General features: G+C 52.5%; 1 protein-coding gene across 1 annotated transcript in view; it reads left to right on the top strand.

The window, feature by feature from the left end:
• Positions 1-24,348, top strand: part of GCN1 (GCN1 activator of EIF2AK4) — a 60,720-nt gene extending 36,372 nt beyond the window's left edge. The window contains exons 34-58 of the mRNA XM_059408563.1: positions 751-997; positions 1,439-1,560; positions 1,894-2,008; positions 2,804-2,983; positions 5,137-5,357; positions 6,569-6,637; positions 6,843-6,981; positions 7,071-7,267; positions 7,468-7,610; positions 8,627-8,744; positions 8,856-9,071; positions 10,794-10,958; positions 12,212-12,373; positions 12,650-12,742; positions 12,942-13,085; positions 13,181-13,450; positions 13,695-13,808; positions 14,231-14,461; positions 17,328-17,521; positions 17,662-17,776; positions 19,743-19,839; positions 20,192-20,340; positions 20,858-20,965; positions 22,829-23,047; positions 23,674-24,348. Of these exons, the coding sequence (XP_059264546.1) occupies positions 751-997; positions 1,439-1,560; positions 1,894-2,008; positions 2,804-2,983; positions 5,137-5,357; positions 6,569-6,637; positions 6,843-6,981; positions 7,071-7,267; positions 7,468-7,610; positions 8,627-8,744; positions 8,856-9,071; positions 10,794-10,958; positions 12,212-12,373; positions 12,650-12,742; positions 12,942-13,085; positions 13,181-13,450; positions 13,695-13,808; positions 14,231-14,461; positions 17,328-17,521; positions 17,662-17,776; positions 19,743-19,839; positions 20,192-20,340; positions 20,858-20,965; positions 22,829-23,047; positions 23,674-23,799 (3,954 nt within the window). The 3' untranslated portion in view covers positions 23,800-24,348. The remainder of the gene's footprint in view (positions 1-750; positions 998-1,438; positions 1,561-1,893; positions 2,009-2,803; positions 2,984-5,136; positions 5,358-6,568; positions 6,638-6,842; positions 6,982-7,070; positions 7,268-7,467; positions 7,611-8,626; positions 8,745-8,855; positions 9,072-10,793; positions 10,959-12,211; positions 12,374-12,649; positions 12,743-12,941; positions 13,086-13,180; positions 13,451-13,694; positions 13,809-14,230; positions 14,462-17,327; positions 17,522-17,661; positions 17,777-19,742; positions 19,840-20,191; positions 20,341-20,857; positions 20,966-22,828; positions 23,048-23,673) is intronic.
• The last annotated feature ends 222 nt before the right edge of the window (positions 24,349-24,570 follow it).

Raw genomic sequence — 24,570 nt, 5'->3', positions numbered from 1 at the left:
GATGCAGGACTTGATCCCAGGACCCTGAGATCATGACCTGAGCTGAAGGCAGCGGCTTAACCCACTGAGCCACCCAGGTGCCCCAACGGATCAAATTTTGAAAGCTGTTGCTGTACTTTCTCATTAGGCTTCATGAGCTGCGACTAGAAGGCAGAGCTACTCGGTTTGGGCCTGGCCCTGTAAGGCAAGGCTAAATTCCCTGTGCCTCTGACAGGTTAGAAAACTGAGATACTTGGGCCATTTTTTTTTTCTTTTTAAACATTTTATTTATTTATTTGACAGACAGAGATCACAAGTAGGCAGAGAGGCAGGCAGAGAGAGAGAGGAGGAAGCAGGCTCCCCACTGAGCAGAGAGCCCGATGCAGGCCTCGATCCCACGACCATGAGATCATGACCTGAGCTGAAGGCAGAGGCTTAACCCACTGAGCCACCCAGGCACCCCTACTTGGGCCATTTTTAAGAAGGCACAGTAACGCACTTCTCTTTAGATCTTTCTATGTGAGTGGGTCTTCCTGGCGCTTCTCTCACCTGACCAGTCCTCACAGATGCAGTGTGCACCCTGACAGAGCCTGTGTCATCCATGGACATGTAACACTGTTCGCTTATCTGATGCTCTGTGCGATCTGACAGGCTGTGGCTGGGATGGGGCTGGGGGACATCGGCGGTGAGGTGCTGCGGATGGCTGTGGCAACCCTCCAGGAACTGGCAGTGGGTGAGCCACGGCACCGACAAGGCAGGCCTCTCCTGCAGGTCCAGGAATCCGTGGCCAGCTGCTTGCCACCTCTTGTACCGGCCATCAAAGAGGACGCGGGGGGGATGATCCAGAGGCTGATGCAGCAGCTGCTGGAGTCAGACAAGTATGCAGAGCGCAAAGGGGCCGCCTATGGGCTGGCAGGCCTGGTGAAGGGCCTGGGCATCCTCTCGCTGAAGCAGCAGGAGATGATGGCTGCGCTGACCGACGCCATCCAGGACAAGAAGAACTTCCGCCGGCGAGAGGGTGAGTGTCTGAGCTTGGGGCTACCTGGGGTGGGAAGTTGGTCCCCACAGCTGCCGGAGGAAGGAATCCCCGAAGAAGGCCGGGTGTTTATGTGTGTGCGGTGGAGGGAGCAAATTGGGTAAACGCATCCCATCCTGTCCTTGCTGGTGTGGCCTGCTCATTCTCTTTTCTCACTCAGTGTAGAGACTGTCAGCTGAGAGAGAATTGGCCTCACTAGCTGTTAGTGCCCGGAAGTGACAATCACTGCCCTGTTCTCTCCTCCTTTCTGCTCAGCCATATCTGCGCTGTCAGGGAGGTAGAGGGTGCTGCTCCCTCATGGGGCAGCCACCGTAGTCCCACAATGGCCTTGAGTGTTTCCAGAGGCTGAGGCGATGCCAGGGAGGTGATCCTGTGGCTGCCTCCAGGGCACAGTCTTCCCAGCTGTCCCGCCTTCTCCTCCAGGAGCCCTCTTTGCCTTCGAGATGCTCTGCACCATGCTGGGGAAGCTCTTCGAGCCGTATGTGGTTCACGTGCTGCCCCATCTGCTGCTGTGCTTTGGGGATGGGAACCAGTATGTGCGTGAGGTAAGTCCTGAGGCTGCACGTGGGCTCGCCGCCAGCTGAGGCTGCCCCTGGCCGTGCATCTCGGCTCCGGGGGCTGAAGGGGTGGAAGGATCCCCTGCTGGAACCCCCCTGCCTGTACCTTGACACTGGGTACTGGGACGGACTCCTCTGATTCCCAGTAAAGCATTTGCAACTCTCTGAGAGAAGCTCTCCTCAGCTGTGTCTGTAGGCCCTGGCACAGGGTCTGACACAGGAGACCCCCAGTAAGTGTTGGTCGCCAGGAAGAACTTTCGGACTAGCATCAGGCCTTGCTTGGACAAGGAGGCCCCTGAACGCCTTTTCTCCTCCCTTGAGGCTGCAGATGATTGTGCCAAGGCTGTGATGAGCAACCTGAGTGCTCACGGGGTGAAGCTGGTGCTCCCCTCCTTGCTGGCTGCCCTGGAGGAGGAATCCTGGAGGACCAAAGCTGGTGAGACTGCTCCCTTCAGTGTCTCTGTCCCAGCCTCCTTTTCTGAAGGAGACCCTTGCAGGGACCCAGGGAGCCATCCAGGGATCTTGTCCCGTGTGTGTGTGCTTCCCAGCCCACAGACAAGGACAAGCCCCTCAGAGCCATCAGGCAGCTCAGTCCTTCAGTCATTTGTGTGTTTTCGTGCAAAGAACAGGCCTCTGGCGGGAGTCATAACCATCAGTGAGGAAGCCCCAGAGCTTTAAAGTTAGTTTGTGGCAACTTCTATGACTTTAAAACTTTTTTCGCCTCCCATTAAGCCCTTTTTTAAAAATAAAATATTCTCTGGCATCCTAATATGCAAAACAGATTCAAGCAGAGCTGTTCTGGTTTGAGCAGGGTCAAGACCTGGTGCCCTCGAAGGACCTCCGTCCCCCTCAGTCCTTCAGGTTCTACCCTGCGGTTTGAGAAATCACAGATACAAGTTTCTTCATATATGGATAAAGAAACTAGGGCAGAGAAATTCAATGAATTGGCCTTGGGTCACTGCCAGGGCTCAACCAGGTCTTCCCCATCCTGGTCTTGCCTGTTTTCTCTACACCACCTTGTATCACCCCCAGAATGCCATGGCTCAGCAGGCCTCAAGAGTACTGTTCTCACTCTGCTAGAGCCCCCCCACCACCATCCTCTTCCTGGGGACCACTTTAGCACAGTCTGCAGAGAGGCAGGCTGGTTGTCCCTTGCCCGGACAGCGGGCACGAGTGGCTCCCTGGCCTGTGCTCAGTGACTCCATGCTGGGCCTGTGTTTGCTGTCTGCAGGGTCGGTGGAGCTGCTCGGGGCAATGGCATACTGTGCTCCCAAGCAGCTGTCATCCTGCCTTCCCAACATCGTGCCCAAGCTTACGGAGGTGCTCACCGACTCCCACGTCAAAGTGCAGAAGGCTGGGCAGCAGGCGCTGAGGCAGATCGGCTCCGTCATCAGGAATCCAGAGATCCTGGGTACACTTCTCCCATGGCCCTGGCTCCTCCTCCCATCCCTGGACACTGTGGGGAACGTGCATGGAACAAAGACTTTCGTCCCTGAGGACAGATATATTCACGTTGAAATATCTAAATTCTGGAAAGCGCTTTTTCTAGGATAATTAGCGGGAAGTAGTTTGGAAGCAGTCAGTTTTGCCACTGGTTTGAGCAGTCCTCATTGACTGCAGAGAGAGGGAAACTGAGTCAGAAGCAGACTGACTCTAAGAGAGCCCTGTGCTCTAAGCTGAGCCCCAAGGTCAACAGAATTGAATGACACACTCTGGCCCACATCAGCGTCATACATTCTTTGGGAACTTCCTATTCTGTCTCATTCCAGAAGACGTGATAGAGGGAAAGCTTAGGGAACAGTTATCCTGCTTGATTGTGCTCTTTAGTGTGGTTCTTGATGGAGTGATGGCAGGAGGTTGATTTCTAGAAACCAAACCGAGCAGCCACGCCACCCAAGGCATTAAATTGTTAAGCTTTGTTGTGGAACATAGGTACTTGTTCAGTGTTGTTCAGCCAGAGTGTTACAAGACATTTTTTTCATTCAGAAAACAATGTTTCTTATTTGTGTATTTTTGTTTTTCAAGGGGAGAGCAGTTATCCTTGGGTTTTATTTTTTTTTCACAGTGTCTAGCAGCCCTGGGGATTCCTAGGGCTGGGAGCATTCTCAGTCTCTATCAGATGAAGGGAGGTACTTTTGTTTTTGGGAATCCAGCGTGGGTGGGTCTTTTTTTTTTTTTTTTTTTAAATTGAGATTTGATTTGCATAATGTTAAAATCACTTAAAATTAAGTATTTTTTGGTTTTTTGGGCTATTTTTTGTATATTCACAAAATTACATAAACATCACTGTCTAGTTCCAGGACATTCCCCCCCACCCGTTAGCATTCACTCTTCATTTCCTTTCCTACCTTTGGGCCTTGACAGACACTACTCTGCTTCTGTTTCTTTGGGCTTGCCTGTTGGGGAGGGATCATTTGTGGCTAGCTTCATGCTCTCAAGGTTCATACTGTAGCATGGGTCAGTGTGCTCTGTTTCTTTTTATGGCCCAATAATCCATCGTATGGCTAGACTACATTTTGTTTGCCAGGTCATCTGTTGATGAACATTTGGGCTGTTCCTGCATACTGGCTGTTGAGAATAATGCTACTATGCACATTTGTGTACAAGGTGGTTTTCTTTGTAGGTGTGTTCAGGTGTCCTGGTTAGATCCCTGGGAAAGGAAATTGCTGGGTCATGGTATGGTAACTGTCTTTCTGAGGCACTGCTAGACTGTTTGCCAAAGTAGCTGGGTCATTTGGCATTCCCAGCAGCAGCGTGAGAGTTCCCGCTGCTGACACTGTTACTGTCTGTCTTTTTGGTTACAGCCCCTCCCGTGGGTGTGAAGTGGCATCTCCTTGTCGTTTTGGTTTGCATTTCCCTAATGACTAACGATGTTTAAAGTCTTCATGGGCTTATTGGCCATTTGCACATCTTTGGAGAACTGTCAAAATCTTCTGTCCCATTTTTTTTACTTGGGTTATTAGTTTTTTGTTTTTTGTTTTTTTTTTGGTTTGCTTTTTGTTTCAATTTTAAATTGTTGAGCAGCATGGATCTTTCGAGTGGCTGAACTCCCTGGGCTTGTGGAAGAGAGAAGCCAGGTGTTTCTCTTGGCAGTCCTCTTGCTGGGCTGAAGTAGCTGACGCGGACAGCTTGCTCTGTCGGGCCTGAACTCGGAGCATGGTGTGCCTCATTACCGGCTCAGTGGCCTTTGGCGTCTCACGGCAGTTGTTTTGCAAAACCACCCTGGGCTATCGCTTCAATAAGGAGGCAGACAGGGCCCAAGCAGTGCTCACATGAACGCTCAGCCCTGCGACTGCCCCTCAGTGCCCATGGAAGGTCGCCCCCTGTTGTCCTGCCACGTCAGGCTGTGCTGTGCAAAGGGGTGATGGCTGCCACCTTCTTCCTTGCGGAGCAACGATTGCTCTTCTCAAGCAGCTGGTTTCCATAGCCGGTGACTTGTGGGCTCCTAGGAGAGTCTCCCTGGACTCCCTTTTCTTGTGTCCCCTGGTAGTTCTAAGGGGACCCAGAGGCTTTACCATGCCTGAGACTCGTGTGAACTAGCCTTTTTCTTGTTTGGACACGCAGCCATTGCCCCAGTCCTGCTGGATGCCCTGACGGACCCCTCCAGGAAGACCCAGAAGTGCTTGCAGACCCTGCTGGATACCAAGTTTGTCCACTTCATTGATGCTCCGTCCCTGGCCCTCATCATGCCCATTGTTCAGAGAGCCTTCCAGGACCGTTCCACGGACACTCGGAAGATGGCAGCCCAGATTATTGGCAACATGTACTCCCTGACAGATCAGAAGGTAGCAGCCCAACTGGGGCTGGTGTAGGACAGACCAGTAGATCCTGGTTTAGGGCGTAGAGTCCTGCGCACAGTAGACACAGGATGGCTGTGGGCTTTTGATCCCTGCTTATGTTTAGGGGAAGAAGACCAGTTTGGGGTGGAGGGTAGAGACCTAGGCTTTCTGGGCATCTGGCAGAGCACAGTGGTTCAAGTTCCTATTAGCTCAGCCCCCTGATGAGGCCTTGCCTGGGCCCCCTCACAGACTGAGGGGAGGAAAGGCTCCGCCTTGCCCTGTCTTGGCAATGTAGCTGCTGTTTTGACTGCTTGTAGTTCTCTTGTCACAAGCATTTGCTTCTGTAAGCCTACAAATTAGAGGAAATTAGCCTTGTTTACGTACTCCCCGGGGCTTGCATGTGCGAGCTCATGGTCTCCTACAGCCATGCTTTGCTTGCTGAAGCTCTGGGCATAAGAGATAGAGCAGGCAAATCATGTCGATCCTCGAGAATTTAGGAAATGAGAAAATTGGTGGAACAGCTAATCTTACCCACCACCCTCCAACATTAAAACAGTTAATTATCACTAATGTTTTTTTTGCATTTATGAAATTCTATTCCTGAACATCAGCTTATTTTTAAGTTACAGTGAGCTGTTCACAAAACTGGTGTTTAATAGTTCTTTCATATTTCAACAAGTTTATATACCATAACTTATATAATCCTGTTACCGGTCCTGTACTGTCCAAGGTTTTCTGCTATTTTAAATGATGTTGCAGTGAACATAAGGCTTTTTCTATATTTAAAACTGTGTCTTAAAGCCGAATGCTATCCCAAGAGACATAATAAACCTTTTAGAGGGAAGAATGGGAAGATGATGATATTGTTCTGAAAGGAAATAACCAGAAATAATTTCCTAGATTCCAGAGGCTGGACAGGCCTTGGTCCTGGGACAAGGGCAAGGGGAGGAAGAGCATTGAACTCTAGCATTGAACAGTTCTTTCGACCTGTTGAGGGTGGGCCTCCAGGCCCTTGTAGGTTTCCCAGCAGTCACCCACGGTCTCCAGGGAGCCAGTCATGGGGGTTCCTGGCCAGGTGCCCTTCCCTGCTGGCTCTGTGAGCAGCCCTGCTGAGCTCTCCTTGTCAGCAGAATGGTGAGGTCAGGATCCATGGCAGAACCAGTCCGGAGGAAGCAGGAGCTGGGCCTCCACCCAAGTCACCTTTTGTGTTGTTGCAGGACTTGGCTCCTTACCTGCCAAGCGTGACGCCTGGCCTGAAAGCCTCTCTTCTGGACCCTGTACCTGAGGTGAGCCTGGGAGGAGAAAGGGGGCAGGAACTCATTATTTTAGTACATGCTTCAGAAGATTGGTTCCTGAGAATTCCTTGTAAGATGCTTTTGCGTCTGTCCAGGAGAAGAAAGGGGACCCTAGGGTCCTCTCCCTGCTCCCGCATGAGCACCTAGTTTTGAGATCCTGCCACTCCTCCCATCCTGGCTCTCGGTTCCCTGACAGGTGCGAACAGTGTCTGCAAAGGCTCTAGGGGCCATGGTGAAGGGCATGGGGGAGTCGTGCTTTGAGGACTTGCTGCCGTGGCTGATGGAGACACTGACCTATGAGCAGAGCTCCGTGGATCGCTCGGGGGCTGCGCAAGGTGAGGACCCAGCAGGCCCAGGGACCAGACCAGGAATGCTGTCTGGGGGCCTTCTGATCCAGGGGGTTCATTCTATCCTTTTGTTGCAGGGTTGGCCGAGGTCATGGCTGGCTTGGGGGTGGAGAAGTTGGAGAAGCTGATGCCAGAAATCGTGGCTACAGCCAGCAAAGTGGACATTGCACCCCACGTCCGAGACGGCTATATTATGATGTTCAACTACCTGCCCATCACCTTCGGGGACAAGTTCACTCCTTATGTGGGGCCCATCATCCCCTGTGTCCTCAAAGTAAGCACCAGAGACCAGGCTGAGGGTAGCATTAGGGAGTGGGGGAGGGGAGGATGCACGTGCTGTCTTTGGAGGCAGGGCTCTCTGCCAGCGGGGACTGGGTGGCAAGAATCCTCATCCTGCTGTTTAGGGGGTCCCATTTCCTTTGGGTCTGGTGCCTTGGGGCCAGCAGCCCTGGGTGACCCAGCCTCTGTGCGCAGGCTCTCGCTGATGAGAACGAGTTTGTGCGTGACACTGCTCTGCGTGCGGGCCAGCGGGTCATCTCCATGTATGCCGAGACGGCCATCGCCCTGCTGCTGCCCCAGCTGGAGCAAGGCCTCTTCGATGATCTCTGGAGAATAAGGTGAGAACTTGGGTGGAAAGACCCAGTGGCTTTGAGTTTGGGGAACTCTGAGAAATGAGAAGTAGAATGCGGCCAAGAAGTCTCTCAATGCTCTTAACCTTTACGTAGCAGCGTCTGTCCTGATTCTCTTGAAAAGTTTGCTTTATGTAGTCCTTCAGTTTATATTAGAATTTTAAACATGAATGCTTTTTAATATGGACATTCGACTTCTGGGCATTGATTCCAAGGACAAATTTGGTCAAGCACTTAAAAAGACATGTCAAGGATGTTTGTTGCAGTGTGTGTCATCATTCAAAAAATTGGAAATTGATTTTTAACAAAGCCAGCCTGTCCCTATGGTGAGGTTTTATTCAGCTATTACAGAAAATGGCGTGAGGGGACTACATTAGCTGACACGGAAGATGCCTCACCCGGTGCTGATGGAATGATGCCGGCCAGCTTCCCACATCGGGTGGGAGTGCTTGTGTGCCTGTTGATGGCCGTGTGTGCGGAGTGTCACCAGAGTATCAGGGAGGCTGCCTTGGTCTTGGGAGTTGGGCTGATTGTTTACACTCACTTTCTTTGTGTTTTTCTGTGTTTTTTGAATCTTTGTTTTTTGATTTTTGCAGTCATTTAAAATAAGAAACCTGAAATCATTTGAAGAGAAATAAACTTTGTCCTTCTAGGCCTCTCTTTATGTGTCCAGTTCTGATGGTCAGCAGTCTTGGTTCCCTGTTAATGCCTCTTTACTCTCCCTCTTCTTCCTTACTTATAGAAATGTTCATATATGGTTTTTTTAAAATGCTGATTTTTCCCATTACTAAAATAATGCATGTTCATTAATAGGAAACGTGAGAACAAGGTAACAGGGGGCAGTGTGAAGAAATGAAGATCGCCTGTACCTTTACTCATTCCACAATAACCACCGTGAATATCTTGGGTACACTTCCTTCCAGCGTCTTTCGTGCCCAGTGCTTGCTTGGGCCCCGAGACCGCCCCTTGCAGCTTTGCGACTCTGTTTTTGGCATCCTCCTCAGGTTCAGCTCTGTTCAGCTGCTTGGGGATCTCCTGTTCCACATCTCCGGGGTCACTGGGAAGATGACCACAGAAACTGCCTCTGAAGATGATAACTTTGGAACTGCGCAGTCCAATAAGGTGCGTGCCTTGAGTTGGTTTCCTGTCCTTGCTGCTGGGAGGCATGTGCCCCGGCACTCGTGCTGTGGAGGCTTCACCACCCTGTGTTCTCCCTTCTTTCCCCTGCTGCAGGCTATCATCACTGCCCTGGGCGTAGACCGGCGGAACCGAGTGTTGGCAGGGCTGTACATGGGCCGCTCAGACACCCAGCTGGTTGTGCGGCAGGCATCTTTGCATGTCTGGAAGATTGTGGTCTCTAATACCCCCCGCACCTTGCGTGAGATCCTGCCCACTCTCTTTGGGCTGCTGCTGGGTTTCTTGGCCAGCACGTGTGCAGATAAGAGAACCGTGAGTTTCTGGACCTTGCTTCTGACCCAGCATCAGAGGCTGGGATGCGTAGGGCCCCCTGTCTAAGAGGAGAATATTTATTTATTTACATAGTCATTCAGTGGTTATCCTTAGAAAGAAAACAGTCAGATATTTTGCCTGCAAGGTGGATTTATTCAGGAATAGCAGAAAATTGCAGGCTGGGACACGTAAGCCGTGACAAAACGATAGGCAACTGCGGGGAACAAAGGAGTGGAACATTCTTTTATAGAGGGAAGGGGGCCTTCAGGAGGGCTGTTGTAAACAAAAGGTCTGTTGGAGGTAACTGGGAGTTTGAAGGATAGTGGCTGTTCAGTGACTGAGTTGTAATGGTCTGTCATTGGCTGGGCTGTTGCTGGGGCAGGAGAAAATCTATCTTCATCCTGCTGGGCCAGTAAAATATGTTTCTTCCTGTTCCGTCTGCAAGGTTCATCTTTTCCTCTGAGTCTGCAGTTGATGAAGAGTGGTAGGGTGTGGGAGTGCCCTGTTCTGGCCTCCTGTATATATGTTTGTTTTTTGTTTTTTGTCGGTTTTTTTTTTTTTTTTTTGTTAAGTTTTATTTATTTATTTGAGAGAGAGTGCACACACACAAGCGCATGGGGGTGTGTGAAGGAGAGGGAGAGAGAAACTTTAGCAGACTTTGCACTCAGTGTGGAGGTAGCTGGGGGTTCCATCTCACGACCCTGAGATCAGCACCTGAACCAAAACCAAGAGTCAGTTGCCTAACAGACTGCACCACCTTGACACCCCTCCTGACTCCATTCTAAAGGAGGTTTTCTTTTATTTTCCCACAGCAAAGATTTATTACCATCTACTATGTGCTAAGTAGGGCCTAAAACCTGGGGATATAATGGGGAGGAAAGGCAGCCTTACCCTCATCCTCGTGAGCTAGAGGAGATGGGTGTTTTTCAGATCATCCATCACACAGATGTAAACGCAGCTGTAGTAAATGCTGCATGGGCCCCGCAGATGCAGCTAATGGGCCTTTGACCGGCTGGGAGGGGCAGGGGAAGCTGCTCAGAAGAAATGATGCTTGAGGTCAGAAGATGGGTCAGCACTAACGGGGCGAGGTAGTGACGAAAGCCTATTCCACACTAGGGAAAGAGGGCTTTAGATGCATGGGCAGGATGAAGCCAGCAGTAGAGGCTGGGCGGGGCTGCTGGGTCTGCAAGGCCAGGTGGCTCCATGGGTGGGATGACGGGCCCAGCCCGGACTCATGATTGCTTCTGCCAGCCCCCTTTGGCCCACTCCCAGTTCCCATCCCCGGCAAGCAGACTGCATATTTGGCTCTAAAGAAGGGTTTGCATGAGGCCTCAGGGAAGGTGGGTTTTTTTCCTTAAAAGCATTTGTGCCCAGTTCAGCTCCCCTTGGGCAACAGTGCCCGGTTAAGTGACTTCTAGGCTCTGGTTATCAATTCAGGGAAACTGGCTCCTGTCCAGGCATCCTGTGCTGAGTTTCCTGTTCATATATAAGGTGCTAGCTCTTGCTTTAGATTGCCTAGGTGTGTATGACACAAAGAAGTAATTGTATTTTTGTGTGTTTTACAAGCCCCGGGGCGGCTCTTAAGGGCTAAGAGCATTTGGAGAAGTTCAGTCAGTGACTTGGATCAAGTGCAGGAGGTTCCAGGACCCTCACTCTGGAGCTGCTTTCCGGGTACCCTGGGGTTTGCCCACATTGATGTCCTGGCTTGATCTCTGCTGACAGATTGCAGCAAGGACATTGGGCGACCTCGTCCGGAAGTTAGGGGAGAAAATCCTGCCCGAGATCATCCCCATCCTGGAGGAAGGCCTGAGGTCTCAAAAGAGCGACGAGAGGCAGGGCGTGTGCATTGGGCTGAGCGAGATCATGAAGTCCACCAGTCGGGACGCTGTGAGTGTTTTCTAAGGGCCCCAGAAGTGACCTGACGTGCAAGGCTGGGGGCAGATTAGGGGAGAAGCTAGGGACACTTCATCCTCGGGGACATGCTGCAGGCCTCACTCTGGAGGGTGTTACTGGCAGCAGGGCTGGACTGGAGTTTCCTTGTCGGTTTCCCAGGCTAAGAATGAAGCAACGTGGAGGCCTTGCGTGGCCTATGGAAATTGGAGATGATCTTTTTCTCACTGCTTCTGAGGCCACTCCTGATTAATCCCTAAAGTTCAGTTAAAATGTATAGTGTCCTTGGCAAGGAAGGGAGCCTGTGCACACACGCTTGTGCTGGGGCTGTAGGAGCGGGAAGGCTGCCCGCACTCTTATGAGGAGTGGAGCAGATGAGTGTAAGTACCCAGTGGGCGGAAGTGCGTCATTTCCAGCAGTGATACTATCCCACAGCAGCCACGTTCAGGGGGCTGGCGATCCTTGCCCTGAACTTACTTTCTGAAGGTGATCCTTGGAACACCCCTGGGAAATGATGGAGCTGGCATAGGGCTCTCAGTTGGCATAAAAGCCAGGAAGTGGCTGACTGGTCAAAATTGTAAGCACATGGCCAGTTGCTTAGCCTGAGTGAGCATCCTCCTCTGAGTTCCTGGTGACTTCCCCCGTATCAGTGTGTTATCAGTATAAGTATTACATTTGGGGGTTTATGTTTGCTTTTGGCAAAAAATACAAAAGTCCCCAACTAGAGCTGTGATTCACTGAATAGTTACTGAGTTCCCCCAAAGGCTGAGACCTTGCTGCCAGTGGTCCTGATTCATAGTGGGCTTTGCCTCCGGTGGGCAGGGGGAGGACTAGTTCCAAAGGGAGCAGAGCTGTCATTAGCCCCGAGGTAAGCCCTAAGATGTCACCGAGGAACGAGTGTTTTGCGTCATGAAACACTTGGAGATTTCCAAGAGGATGAGTGGAGGGAATTGGGGGAGAGGGGTCACGTCGTGCAGAGCCTTGCTGTGGGAAGGAGCTCCTATGGTAGATGGAGAGTATCTGGAGAACTCACCTAAAAAATGAGGCTCCTCAGTTGTAGGCTGCATATCCCCTCTGCTGTTTGATACTTGCTCATTTTCACAGAGTCGCTAAGTTAAAAGTCAAGCCAAGGGGGTTTGGAGGTGGTGGCCTGGCTGGGCCGGGGGTCCTCGTCCACCCCCCCACTTCGCTGGCTTCCGCCCCTTCGCTGCTTCTGCTGCCTCAGATACATGGCGCGGGTGCTGTTGCAGGTGCTGTACTTCTCCGAGTCCCTCGTACCCACGGCGAGGAAGGCTCTGTGTGACCCGCTGGAGGAGGTCAGAGAGGCCGCAGCCAAGACCTTTGAGCAGCTGCACTCCACCATTGGCCACCAGGCTCTGGAGGACATTCTCCCGTTTTTACTGAAGCAGCTGGTGAGTGGATCTGCCAAGCACCTACCAGTTGCGTGGAAGCAACTGTCTTTGTGGAAGCAAAACGCGGGGGGCTCATTCTGCCAAAGCAGCCGCAGTATGGGCCCCCGAGGGAGTGGGTGTGGCAGGCTCAGATTTGGCTCTGTGCTTCTCCGACAGTCAGTAAGTGTGGGTGCACTGGGAGGGGAGGTGGTGAAGCAGGTTGGCGGTGGTTGGTCTAGACAGCTGAGGTGGGGCCCGGAGCCAGCTGCTCAGCGTTGCCCCGATGCCCTCCTGCAGGATGATGAGGAAGTGTCAGAATTTGCCCTGGATGGTCTGAAGCAGGTTATGGCCATCAAGAGTCGTGTGGTGCTCCCTTACCTCGTGCCCAAGGTAAATCCCGCCTGTGGCCAGGCCCCTCTGGCCCAGGAACCTCAGCCTGCTCTGGAGACCTTTTCCGAGCTCGGAAGCTGGGGGAGGCTGGTGGTGGGAGCAGGGGGCCCCAGAGCAGACACTGTGCTTGGAACAGCAGCGATAGGATCTCCCGGAGCCTGGCGCAGTGGTCACTGAACTGAGGTTCATCGTTCTGCAGCTGACGACTCCACCTGTCAACACCCGCGTGCTGGCTTTCCTTTCGTCTGTGGCCGGTGATGCCTTGACCCGTCACCTTGGAGTGATCCTCCCGGCGGTCATGTTGGCCCTGAAGGAGAAGCTTGGGACTCCGGACGAGCAGCTGGTGAGCGGCACGTTGACCCCTGGCAGCCTTCTTCCAGCCATCCTGGCCTGCCCCAGAGGAGCTGTGCTCAGCCTGGGCGTCCCCTGTGGTTTCAGGAGATGGCCAACTGTCAGGCCGTGATCCTCTCCGTAGAGGATGACACTGGGCACCGGATCATCATTGAGGATCTGCTGGAAGCCACCCGAAGCCCCGAGGTGGGCATGAGGCAGGCCGCTGCCATCATCCTCAACATTTACTGTTCGCGCTCGAAGGCTGACTACACCAGCCACCTGCGGAGCCTGGTCTCTGGCCTGATCCGCCTCTTCAACGACTCCAGTCCGGTGGTTCTGGAGGAGAGCTGGGATGCCCTGAATGCCATCACCAAGGTGAGGGGGCTGCAGACTGCAGAGCCGGCTTTTGAGTATAGACCAGTCCAGACGCCCGGAAGACTAGACCCTTAAAATAGCCCACGACGTACCTGTTAGGCAGCCGCAGCGTTGGCCATGCGTGGCCAGACTTTCTTACACTCCCACCCACGCCCCTCGCCCTGCGGTGTTATTCTGAAGCTGTCTTGGGAGGGCTGTACTTAGAGCCCTGACATCCTCTCTGCTCTTTCCTGGCTTCCCACAGAAACTTGATGCTGGCAACCAGCTGGCACTAATTGAAGAACTGCACAAAGAAATCCGCCTCATAGGGAACGAGAGCAAAGGGGAGCATGTGCCAGGCTTCTGCCTCCCGAAGAAGGTGAGCCAGGGCCCCGTGCGGCGGGCTGCAGGCATGTGGCCTTCCTCTGCCTGCCCCCTTGATGCCGGGTGCTGTTCGACCCCTTCCCAGAAGTGTGTTTCTTCCCCATGGTGGCAGTAGGAGGACGGCGTCCGTGCCGCCTTCAGTTTAAACTGGGGAGGCCACCTCAGTCAGAGCACGTGAGTCACAGAGGTGACAGCACGTGTACCTGTGTGTGATGGGTGTGCCAGAGCTCTGCTCTTCTCATCACTGCCTAGTCGGGGCCATTTCCCAGCCCCTCTCATGCTGGGACTGTGGCACCTGAACCAAGTCTCTCATGGAGTCGCAGAGAGGATGGCTGACAGGAGGGGCATGCTTTGCACAGGAGACACCTGAGCCCAGTGACTTTGAGATTTGACTCTCACATGTACTTCTCTTGTCAGGGGGTAACCTCCATCCTTCCAGTGTTGCGGGAGGGTGTCCTGACCGGCAGCCCGGAACAGAAAGAGGAAGCAGCTAAAGCTTTAGGTTTGGTGATCCGCCTGACCTCAGCTGACGCCCTGAGGCCCTCCGTGGTCAGCATCACTGGGCCTCTGATCCGCATCCTGGGGGACCGGTTCAGCTGGAACGTGAAGGCAGCCCTGCTCGAGACACTCAGCCTCTTGCTGGCCAAGGTGAGCCACTGATGAGTTCATCTCTCAGTCCCTTTGGGTCTTAGAGAACAGATCTGTCTGCCAGTTGGTGTCTTGTGGCTGCAAGGTGACAGCTCATGACGGAGGAACAGCGTGGCAGAGAGTGTTGAGACGCTGGGTACTAGACTAACTGTACACACTGGTCAATTCCAGGTCCACCACTTGGTAGTTGTGTGGCCGGAATGACCCTGGGAGAGTACAGGAACCTCCTCACCTGTCTCCTTACCTGTGATCTGGGAGTGCTGCCACTGCCTGCCACGTGCAGTGCCGCGCAGTGTGGGGCCTAGAGGACCAGCCACTGGGCTCGCTGCCTGTCAGCTTTTGAGTGCTGTGCACTAGTGCTCCTTGCTGTTTTTTTTGTTTTTGTTTTTGTTTTTTAAGATTTTATGTATTTATTTGACAGAAATCACAAGTAGATGGAGAGGCAGGCAGAGAGAGAGAGGGAAGCAGGCTCCCTGCTGAGCAGAGAGCCTGATTCGGGACTTACTCCCAGGACCCTGAGATCATGACCTGAGCCGAAGGCAGCGGCTTAACCCACTGAGCCACCCAGGTGCCCCTCCTTGCTGTTTTTTGAAGAACTGTTGGTTCAAAGGAAAAAATCCAGGGCTGCGTAAATACGATTACACCTTGTTTAAATATGCTTCTGTTCTCTGTTGCTGCCTCATAAAGAGGGTTGCAGAGGGTCTGATGAGGAACGAGAGGGAAGTTTGGCACAGTTGGAATAACTTCAGTCTCTGGCAAAAGTATAAGAAGAAAAGAGCCAGCATATTAACCGTTTCTGATAGTTCATGGGGCAATTATTAAGCCCTTTAGATGTAAAAAAAATTAGAAACAGAGCCAAGAGTTGTTGTTATAAAAATGGATTTTTAAAAAATTTTTATTTTTATTTATTTAATTTTAAAGATTTTATATATTTATTTGACAGAGAGGGAGATCACAAGTAGGCAGAGAGGAGGCAGGCAGAGCGGGGGGTGGGGGGAGCAGGCTCCCTGCTGAACAGAGAGCCTAATGCAGGGCTCGACCCTTGGTCCCTAAGACCATGACCTGAGCCAAAGGCAGAGGCTTAACCCAGTGAGCCACCCAGGTGCCCGGGAATTTTTTTTTTTTTAATTCTTTCTTGAGGTTTGGAAACAAAAGCAAGCTTAAAATTTGTAGTTTTCTCTCCCCCCACCCCTTTTGAGGGGAAGGTGTGGGGAGCAACTTTCCAGATAAAACATGACATTGTGAGCATTAGTCTTACTCTATAGAAGATGGGTCTTTTTTAAAAAATTAAGTATCATTTTCATTTTCACCTGTGTTCTGTGCTTTTTTTTTTTTAAGATTTTATTTATTTAAGAGAGAGAGAGCACACTCATAAGCAGGGGCAGAGGGAATCTCAAGCAGGCTCCGTGGTCATTACGGAGCCTTGATGCAGGGCTTGATCCCATGACCTGAGTCGAAATCACCATCGGATGCTTAACCAACTGAGCCACCCAGGCACCCCTGTGCTGTTCTCTTCTGTGGTGTTTTATAACTCTGTGTACAAATGGAGCCCTTTCCTCACAGACTTTGTCCCTCAGGCCATGAGTCGATGTCATCCATGGCCAGATGGTTCCTACCTCTGATTTACTGGCTTCACTCCATAGTGTGCCTCCCAGCAGCCCACAGCCCACAACTCCAGTATTTGCACACCTCCAAACAGCTGCTTTGATTTTCCCGTTTAACAATAAGTAAATCTTCAGTCTTGGGAGGGGTGACTTTCTGAGATCATTTGTTTCATAAGATTGTCCTGAGGGGGACGCCTGGGTGGCTCAGTTGGTTAAGCAGCTGCCTTCGGCTCAGGTCATGATCCAGCGTCCTGGGATCGAGTCCCGCATCCGGCTCCTTGCTCGGCAGGGAGCCTGCTTCTCCCTCTGCCTCTGCCTGCCATTCTGTCTGCCTGTGCTTGCTCTCATCCTCTCTCTCTGATAAATAAATAAAAAATCTAAAAAAAAAAAAAAAAAAAAAAAGATTGTCCTGAGGGCTCCATGTCCGTGCTCGGCCCGTGTATCGACTGCTAAGAAGACGGCACCTGCCCTTCTATACGTAGTTCATTGCCCCGTCTTAGCACTGGAATAGGACAGCCATCATCCTGTCCTGCTCTTTCTTTCCTTTTTTTTTTTTTTTTTAAGATTATTTATTTATTTGAGAGAGAGCAAGTAAGAGAGAGCATGAGCAGGGGGAGGAGCAAAGGGAGAGGGACAAGCAGATTCCTCCCTGAGCAGGGAGCCTGATGCAGGGCTCAATCCCAGGACCCCGAGATCATGACCTGAGCCAAAGGTGGACACTTAATGGACTGAGCCACTCGGGTGCCCCTCTTTTATTTTTTAAGATTTATTTATTTTAAAGAGAGATGGGGCGAGGGTTAGAGGGAGAGAGTCCCAAGCAGACTCCGTGCCAGGTGCAGACCTGATGCAGGGTTCAGTCTCATGACCCATGAGATCACAACCTGAGCTGAAACCCGTCACTTAACCGACTGAGCTGCCCAGGTGCCCCGGCCCCACTCTCTCATGTATTCGCAGGTAGAGGTTTCAGGTCACTTGTCTATGTGGACTAGTCTCCCTTTAAGCCAACCAGTGGCTCCCTTGGAGGAGGTGGTGGCCGTGCTGGTGGTCCTCTTCCTCTTCCTCCCAGTTCAGAGAAAGATGCTGAAAATGGGACTGAACAGAACCTGTTTGTGCTGGCTCTCCTGTCTTTTGGAACGTCTGTTCCCAGCCTGCATGTGGGAGCTGGTTCCACCCATGGTGGTCTATGTTTGCTTTGTGCCTGTAGTGCGTGGTGGCCTTGGCCTCCAGCGCAGCTGTGCTTCTTGCGTGGGTCTCTCAAACAGGTTGGGATTGCCCTGAAGCCCTTCCTGCCCCAGCTGCAGACCACGTTTACCAAAGCCCTACAGGACTCCAACCGGGGGGTGCGCCTGAAGGCTGCTGACGCGCTGGGGAAGCTCATCTCCATCCACATCAAGGTGGACCCCCTCTTCACGGAGCTGCTGAATGGAATCCGTGTCATGGAAGACCCGGGTGTCAGGTGAGGGGCCGCTGGGGCAGTGCTTGGCTGTGAGGAGGCCCGGCAGCTGTCAAAGCCTCCCCTGGCCAGACTGGGCGTATGTGGGCGGGAGCAGTGGTGAAGGAGAGCCAGGGTTTAAGTTGGGTGCATTGGTTCTGTAGGGACACCATGCTGCAGGCCCTGAGGTTTGTGATTCAGGGAGCAGGGGCCAAAGTGGATGTGGCCATTCGGAAGAACATTGTCTCGCTCCTGCTGAGCATGCTGGGACACGACGAGGTACGGCTGCGGGTGGGCGGCGGGGCTGGTGGGCTCAGCTGGTTCCCCTTCTCTTTGCTTTGGTTGGCGTCTCTGGTTTGTGTTAGAAGAACTAGGTATAGTTGCCAATTGCTCAGTGGTAATAATCATTCCCGATGGGCCCATCACTCTGTATGGTTTCCCAGGCATTCAGTTGTGAAGGAGATGGGGCGGGTGGTGTCGGTGTCGGCTCTGATTCACAGATAAGGAAGGTAAGCTTTTCACAGTAAGGAAAGGCAGGACCTCTCATTAACTTGCTGTCTAATCTTCAACAAGCTACTTTCCATCTTTGCCCCTCGTTTCCCCATGTGTCAAATGAAGAGGTTCATTTATTGGTTCAGGAAATTCATTTATTGGTTCAGGGTCTTCACGCAAAGGTGAAGCAGGTATGGTCACGGCCCTTAAGGAATTTGGCTTTAAGGGTCCGGGACAGGCTGGGAGGTGTTAGCCCTGTCGGAGAGGGTGAGACTCACCTGGGGCGGCACCCTGGTGAGGGGTGGAGCCAGAGCCAGAATCCAAGCCCTCTGACTTCTGTGCTGTCTCGTTCATCGGCGCAGCCCTCCCTTCCCCAGTCTGAAAGCGTGTGTTAAGTACTCATTGGCTGCCCAGCGCTGAGGCAGGTCCCGCAGAGAGTTGGGTCTGTGGGTAAGAATTCTCTCTTTCTTCTTTGAGGCAGTGGTGGGCCCTCTGCTGTGCAGCCTAATTTACATTTGTGAGGCTAATCTCTGGAGTGAGGCCTTTGGTTCACACGTTTTCATTGTGTGCCCACAGTGGGGCCAGCCCTTGTCGCTGCTGGGCGTACCACTGCTCTGGAAGTCTGGCCCTATCCCCAGCTGCTGCTCTCTGACTAGAGCCCCCGCCTTCTCTCGGGGTACAGATGGGAGACTGTGCCTTCCTTTGGTCACAGTCTGTCAGGATTTTTACAGGGCCATGCCCAGTGTAAGCAAAAGTTAGTATTTAGGCCAATTTGCATTTCACCACAGTGGAGCTTAAAATAGATCCTGTTGGAGAGAGTGGGCGTCAGAGAGAGCCAGCTTTAGTCTTGCTTGGCACCTGGGCTTCTGCTTGGAGCTCAGAGGCCCAAACTGTGGTCATACCATTCTCCCCCTTCTCAGAGCTTCCCCTGGATCAGCGGGGGCCACCCAGGGTGCCAACCTGGCATTGGCCTCTCAGCAGGCCCTTAGCCCTGATTGGCTGGTTGGTTGGTTTTGGGGGAGGCACATCAGGTTGGCACTTATTAATAACATGGCACATAACTGAAAATCCGCTCCCTCTCTCGTAGGTTGCTGGCTAGGGAGCAGCAAGGAGCAGGCCGCATCTAGCTCTGATTTTGACAGAAAATGCTCGGCTTTCACTTACCTTCCTCGGGTTGATTAGTGGCTTCATTCTGACTTCCTAGGACAAACCCAAATAATAGAGGTGGCTCTAGGGCACCAGCATAGTAGAGAGGTAGCAGGGTGTCGCTCTGGACACAAGATGACATACAGGGTTGGCAGGGGAGGAGTGCTGTGGGGAAAGGAGCTCAGACAGGGTCTCTGGGCCTGCCGCCCCCTCTGGGCCCCTCCCTGCCTCCCAGGGCTGTTGAGACTACTTGAGAGAACACACGGAAAACATTCTGACTTTCTAAGAAGAAAGGTGCTACCTAAACACGGTTATTATTGCTATTATGCTGGTGGTTAGCATATGCACACACACTGGAGTTTTCTAAAATTGAGCGGAGTGCGGGGCGTGTGGTGGTTCACTCCACGGCCAGTGGCGGCTGCCAGGAATGACGGTCCTGCCCTGGCGGCAGGAGCGCGAGTGCCTGGAGTGAGGATGGGGTTTAGAGCTCCCGAGTCGCCTTGTTCTGCCACCTCCCCTGCCCTCCATCCTGGGCAGAGTGGCTGGCCCCGCTGACCTGGGAGCTGGTGGTGCGGCTGTTGTTTCACTCACTTCTGTGCCCCGTCAGGACAACACGCGCATCTCCTCGGCCGGCTGCCTGGGTGAGCTTTGTGCCTTTCTGACTGAAGAGGAGCTCAACGCTGTTCTTCAGCAGTGCTTGCTGGGTAGGTCTCCCCTGCACTGGGGACCTCCTGCAGGGCCCGTCTCCACCCCACCCCACCCCTGCCGCCCAAGGGCCTTCTGGCAGCTAGCCTCTCCTGGGGAATTGAGCTCTTGAAGCAAAATGGAGTTTCCAGTGGTGCTGTAACGCCTTGTGTCTCTGCTCAGAGAACACAGCCGCGAGTCCGAAGCAGCTTGAGAGAGACCTCTCCTTAACTTGCCACATTGGGCAGGGAGGCCGGGTGCAGTGTGGACTGGGATTTCCTCCAGGCCCAGGTTGGGGAGGCCTGGGGGCTTCACGGGTGGTAGGGGCACACTGTAAAGTGCAGGTCGATCCAGTTGTGTCCTTCCACTCAGCGGACGTGTCCGGCATTGACTGGATGGTTCGGCATGGGCGGAGCCTGGCGCTGTCCGTGGCTGTGAATGTGGCTCCCGGCAGACTCTGTGCGGGCAGGTATAGCGGTGAAGTTCAGGACATGATCCTCAGCAATGCCATGGCAGACAGGGTAAGTCTTAGGGGCAACCAGACCCATCCTCTTCCTCCTCCTCTCGCCTAAATTCCACTGCTGTAGCCTTGTTGATGTAGCAGGGGGGGTGGGGTTGGGGGGGATGGCTCAACCCCAGACTGGACAGTGAGAGGCCTGGGTTTGAATTTTGACTTTGTCAGTAACTTTCTGTACCCTTGGGCCACCACTTGATCTCCTTGGGCCTTAGTTCCATCACCTGTAAACAATGAGGAGTTTGGGTGGGAGCATCTAGAGGTTCCTTCTAGGTCAGAAGGTCTCTGAACCCCACTCCTGGAAAGCTGTGATACAGGCTTTGTCGGCCTCCTAGCCAGAGCAGCCTGTCTGAAAGAGAGCTGTCAAAGAGTCTTAGATGTGAAGTTGTATGTGGGGCGGCGGGGGGGATGCTTGTGTGAGGGGCTGGGGTCCTGGAGATTCTGGGGATGGGACAGAGCCTGTCTCTACTGTTCTGAGGAAAGGGCAGGATGCCACCCCAGCCACCTCTCTCCTCTCCCCACAGATCCCCATTGCGGTGAGTGGGGTTCGGGGCATGGGCTTCCTGATGAAGCATCACATCGAGACCGGAGGAGGACAGTTGCCTGCCAAACTGTCCAGCCTGTTCATTAAGGTGAGTGGGGGCAGCCTGTGAGAAGGACCCATGACCAGAGAACCCTGGAAGTATATGCTGTCAGGCTGGGTCTGTCTGGGAGATCTCTGAACCCGTGGGAATGGAACACAGAGGGGTTCTGTGTGCTTTTTTCTCTGGAAGAGTGCCTGACTTCCTGTCAGATTTTCAGGTAGACCTGTGACCCCAAATCAAGTTAAGAACCACTATTTTTATATATTTTTAAAAACATTTCTTTGTTTTAATTTTGTCCTTTCTCAGACATGTGCTGTGGTGTCACATCATGATTTAATTTGCATTTGTCTATGGGTAATGATGTAGAACAAATGTTTTTTTTAGATTTCATTTATTTTTAGAGAGAGTATGCATGTGAGTGGAGGGGCAGAGGGGGAAGGAGAGAATCTCAAGCCAACTCCACACTGAGTGCAAAGTCTGATGTGTGGATCGATCTCATGAACCTGAGATCATCACCTCAGCTGAAGCCAAGAGTGGGATTCTTAACCGACTGAGCCACCCAGACGCTCCTATAGAAAATTTTTATGTGCTTATTAGCCAGCCCTACATTCACTTGGTGGAGTGTTTATTGACATCGTTTGCCATTCTTAAAATTGTATTCTTTTTTTTTTCTGATATTGAAGTGTTGACAGGTATGTATTCTGCACATAAGACCTTTAAGAACCACTCTCTTAGGCATTTTTTTCTAGGCATCTGGATTTAGTTTTTTTAATTCTTTTTTCCTTTATTTTTAAAGATCTTATTTATTTATTTATTTATTTATTTATTTGACAGAGAGAAAACACAAGCAGGGGGAGCAGCAGACAAAGGGAGAAGCAGGCTTCTCATTGAGCAAACAGCACGATGTAGGGCACGATCCCAGGACCCTGGGACCATGATCCTAGCCAAAGGCAGACACTTAATGACTGAGCCACCCAGATGCCCCTAGGCATCTTGATTTAGTAAACTTTGGGATGGACCTGGGTTCAAATCTTAGTAGATCTTTTCTTCCCTGCTTCCTTTTTGCTGGCATGGCTCTTAGCATGGTTATCATGGTGGCTGCAAGAGCCGGACAGAGGGCCCTTGCCACCCATGTCCTAAAGCGTGCTTCTCAAACATGAATGTACAGACAAGTCAGACCCAGAATTTATATTTGAAGAGGTGGGGCCAAGTGTGAGGCTCTGCCTTTGTAACCAGCTCTCGGGTGATATCAATGCTGCTGGTGTGTGGCCCTTGATTGAGTGATGAGGTTCTTGTAGAGCCGGGAGCCCTGCTGCAAGTTCTCAGGGCCCCCATTAGATTGAGCCTGTGTGATGCCATCACCTTGCACATGGCTCTTCCTCGGTGTTGACTTAGGATCCTCCATGTGCCCGGCTGGGCCAGACCCTCCAGGCGTGGAATTGCATGGGGCAGACAAGATCTGCAGAGTTGAGATGCACAGAAAGCCTGTGGGGATGGGGAGGGCCCTAATTTAGGGAGGGTTGTCAGCAGAGACCTTTGAGGGCAGACACCTGAGCTGAGGCCTGAAGGAGGAGAAGGAGCCATCCATGCAAGGACCAGGGGCAGGCACATCCCAGGCAGTGGGACCAGCCAGTGTGGAGGCCCCAGGGTAGGAAGGGGCAGGTATGTCTGAGGAAGTGAAAGCCCATGTGGGCCAGGAGTAGTGACCAAAAGGGAGAGTGGCCCAAGACGACGTGAGGGGCAGAGATGTCACAGCCTGTCTGTCACCCACCCACGAGGGGAAAGGCAGACCTCAGAATGGAGCACTGGGGTCAGTTTCCCGATGAAGAGGGAGTGTCAGGGTAGAAATAGGGGCTTCCTTGAGAAGCAGACTGGATGTGCCTGACTAAAAGCGCTTGGTCCTCTTCACAGTGTCTGCAGAACCCATCCAGTGACATCAGGCTGGTGGCCGAGAAGATGATCTGGTGGGCAAACAAGGACCCGCTGCCTCCCCTGGACCCCCAGGCCATCAAACCCATCCTGAAGGCTCTACTGGACAATACTAAGGATAAAAACACCGTCGTGAGGGCCTACAGCGACCAGGCGATCGTCAACCTCCTGAAGATGCGGCAGGGCGAAGAGCTGTTCCAGGTGGGCACCTGTGGCTGCTATTCAGCGGGCGACTGTCCTTCTGGGCGGCATCCCCGAGGATCAGGCTCTGCTCTGCCACTCCATATGCCGAGTGTGAGGGGCAGATTGTGGTCAGGTGACCGGTCTGGTGCCTAAAAGCAGTCCTCTGTTCCTGTGGTGTTCAGGTTTCTTTTGGCAACAGAGCCCTTTCTCCAAATAGAGTGTCACATGGCACCCAAACTATGAAGCCAATCCCAGGGGGGCTGCCTGGTGAAACCCAGAGCCCCCCTCACACATTCCTCCACCCCTAGGCACCTTTTTTTTTTTTTAAATTTTTAATTTTTTATGTACTCTCTATACCCGACATGGGGCTTGAACTCACAACCCCAAGATCAAGAGTCGCATGCTCCACCGAACAAGCACGGCTCCCTGTGACATAGAGTGTCACATGGCCCCCAGCCCCAGAAACCCTCCCTGCTCCGCCCCACCCCTACTCAGCACATGACTTCAGGGATCCGTCGGACTCCCTTTATTTTGTCAGATTCCGCCACATCTAGTTCTGAGGTTAACACTGTTTTTGCATTGGCTTGGAGAAAACTGCAGTCCAGTTTTCTGACAACGTCTCCTCCTTTCCATCCTCCCCACAGGCCCTCTCCAAGATCCTGGATGTGGCCAGCTTGGAGGTGCTGAATGAGTGCAACCGCCGGTCCCTGAAGAAGCTGGCCAGCCAGGCCGACTCCACAGAGCAGGTGGACGACACCATCCTGACCTGATCCGCCAGCATCCCGGGCCGGGCTCCACCTCTTTGTTCAATGTTTTCATTTTTGAAAATACGTTTGTTCCGATGGGGAGCTTAGGAGATGGCGTTCCCAGAAAGTATTTTAATATTTCAAAAGACCACAGCCAAAGCCTTAAATCAAACCCACACACAACTGAAAATTGCCTCCTCCATCTCTCACCTTTTTCTTTGGAGAAGAGACGAAAAAGCACATGTGTGAGCCTCACCAGGTGACAGCCACGAGTGGACCATCCAGCTGAGCATGGCTGGGTCTGGAACAGGTGGGGCCAGACCTCCGGTTCCTCTCCCCTGCGCTTGAGCTCTGCTTCGGGAGCCCGTGCTACCAGCCTCTGCCTAGATCCTGAGTGGGACACGGCCCCTGGACGTCAGCCTGGGGTTCTGTGTCTTGGTGTGGCTTTGCAGTATTGTGCAACCTGTCGGGGGAATGGGACACAGCGCCCTCACAGTTCACAAGTCGGGGAGGGGTACTGGCTCAAATGCGGGTTGTTTGAAGGAGGAATGTTTAATAAAGGCTTTGATTTAATCTTGATATAAGCAGATTTTTAAAAAATCTCCAAGCAGCTGTCTAACAGAAAGCTTCGTGCATCAGGAGTCAGGCAAGGCTTGCAGCCTTTCTCAGGAGCATCGGCAGCGCTCTGGCTTCTGGGCGTTTCTCCCATTCTGGCAGGTCCTGCAGAAGTCTGCACGCTTCTCTGTCCAGAGGTCGGGTCTCGGGAGGTGCGCAGCCAGGCCCGTGATCTCCCCG

The sequence above is a fragment of the Mustela nigripes genome, chromosome 8 (genome assembly GCF_022355385.1).
Source record: "Mustela nigripes isolate SB6536 chromosome 8, MUSNIG.SB6536, whole genome shotgun sequence".
Lineage (NCBI taxonomy): Eukaryota > Metazoa > Chordata > Mammalia > Carnivora > Mustelidae > Mustela > Mustela nigripes.
Note: the sequence above shows the minus strand (reverse complement) of the source record. Positions and strands in the feature narration are given on the sequence as shown.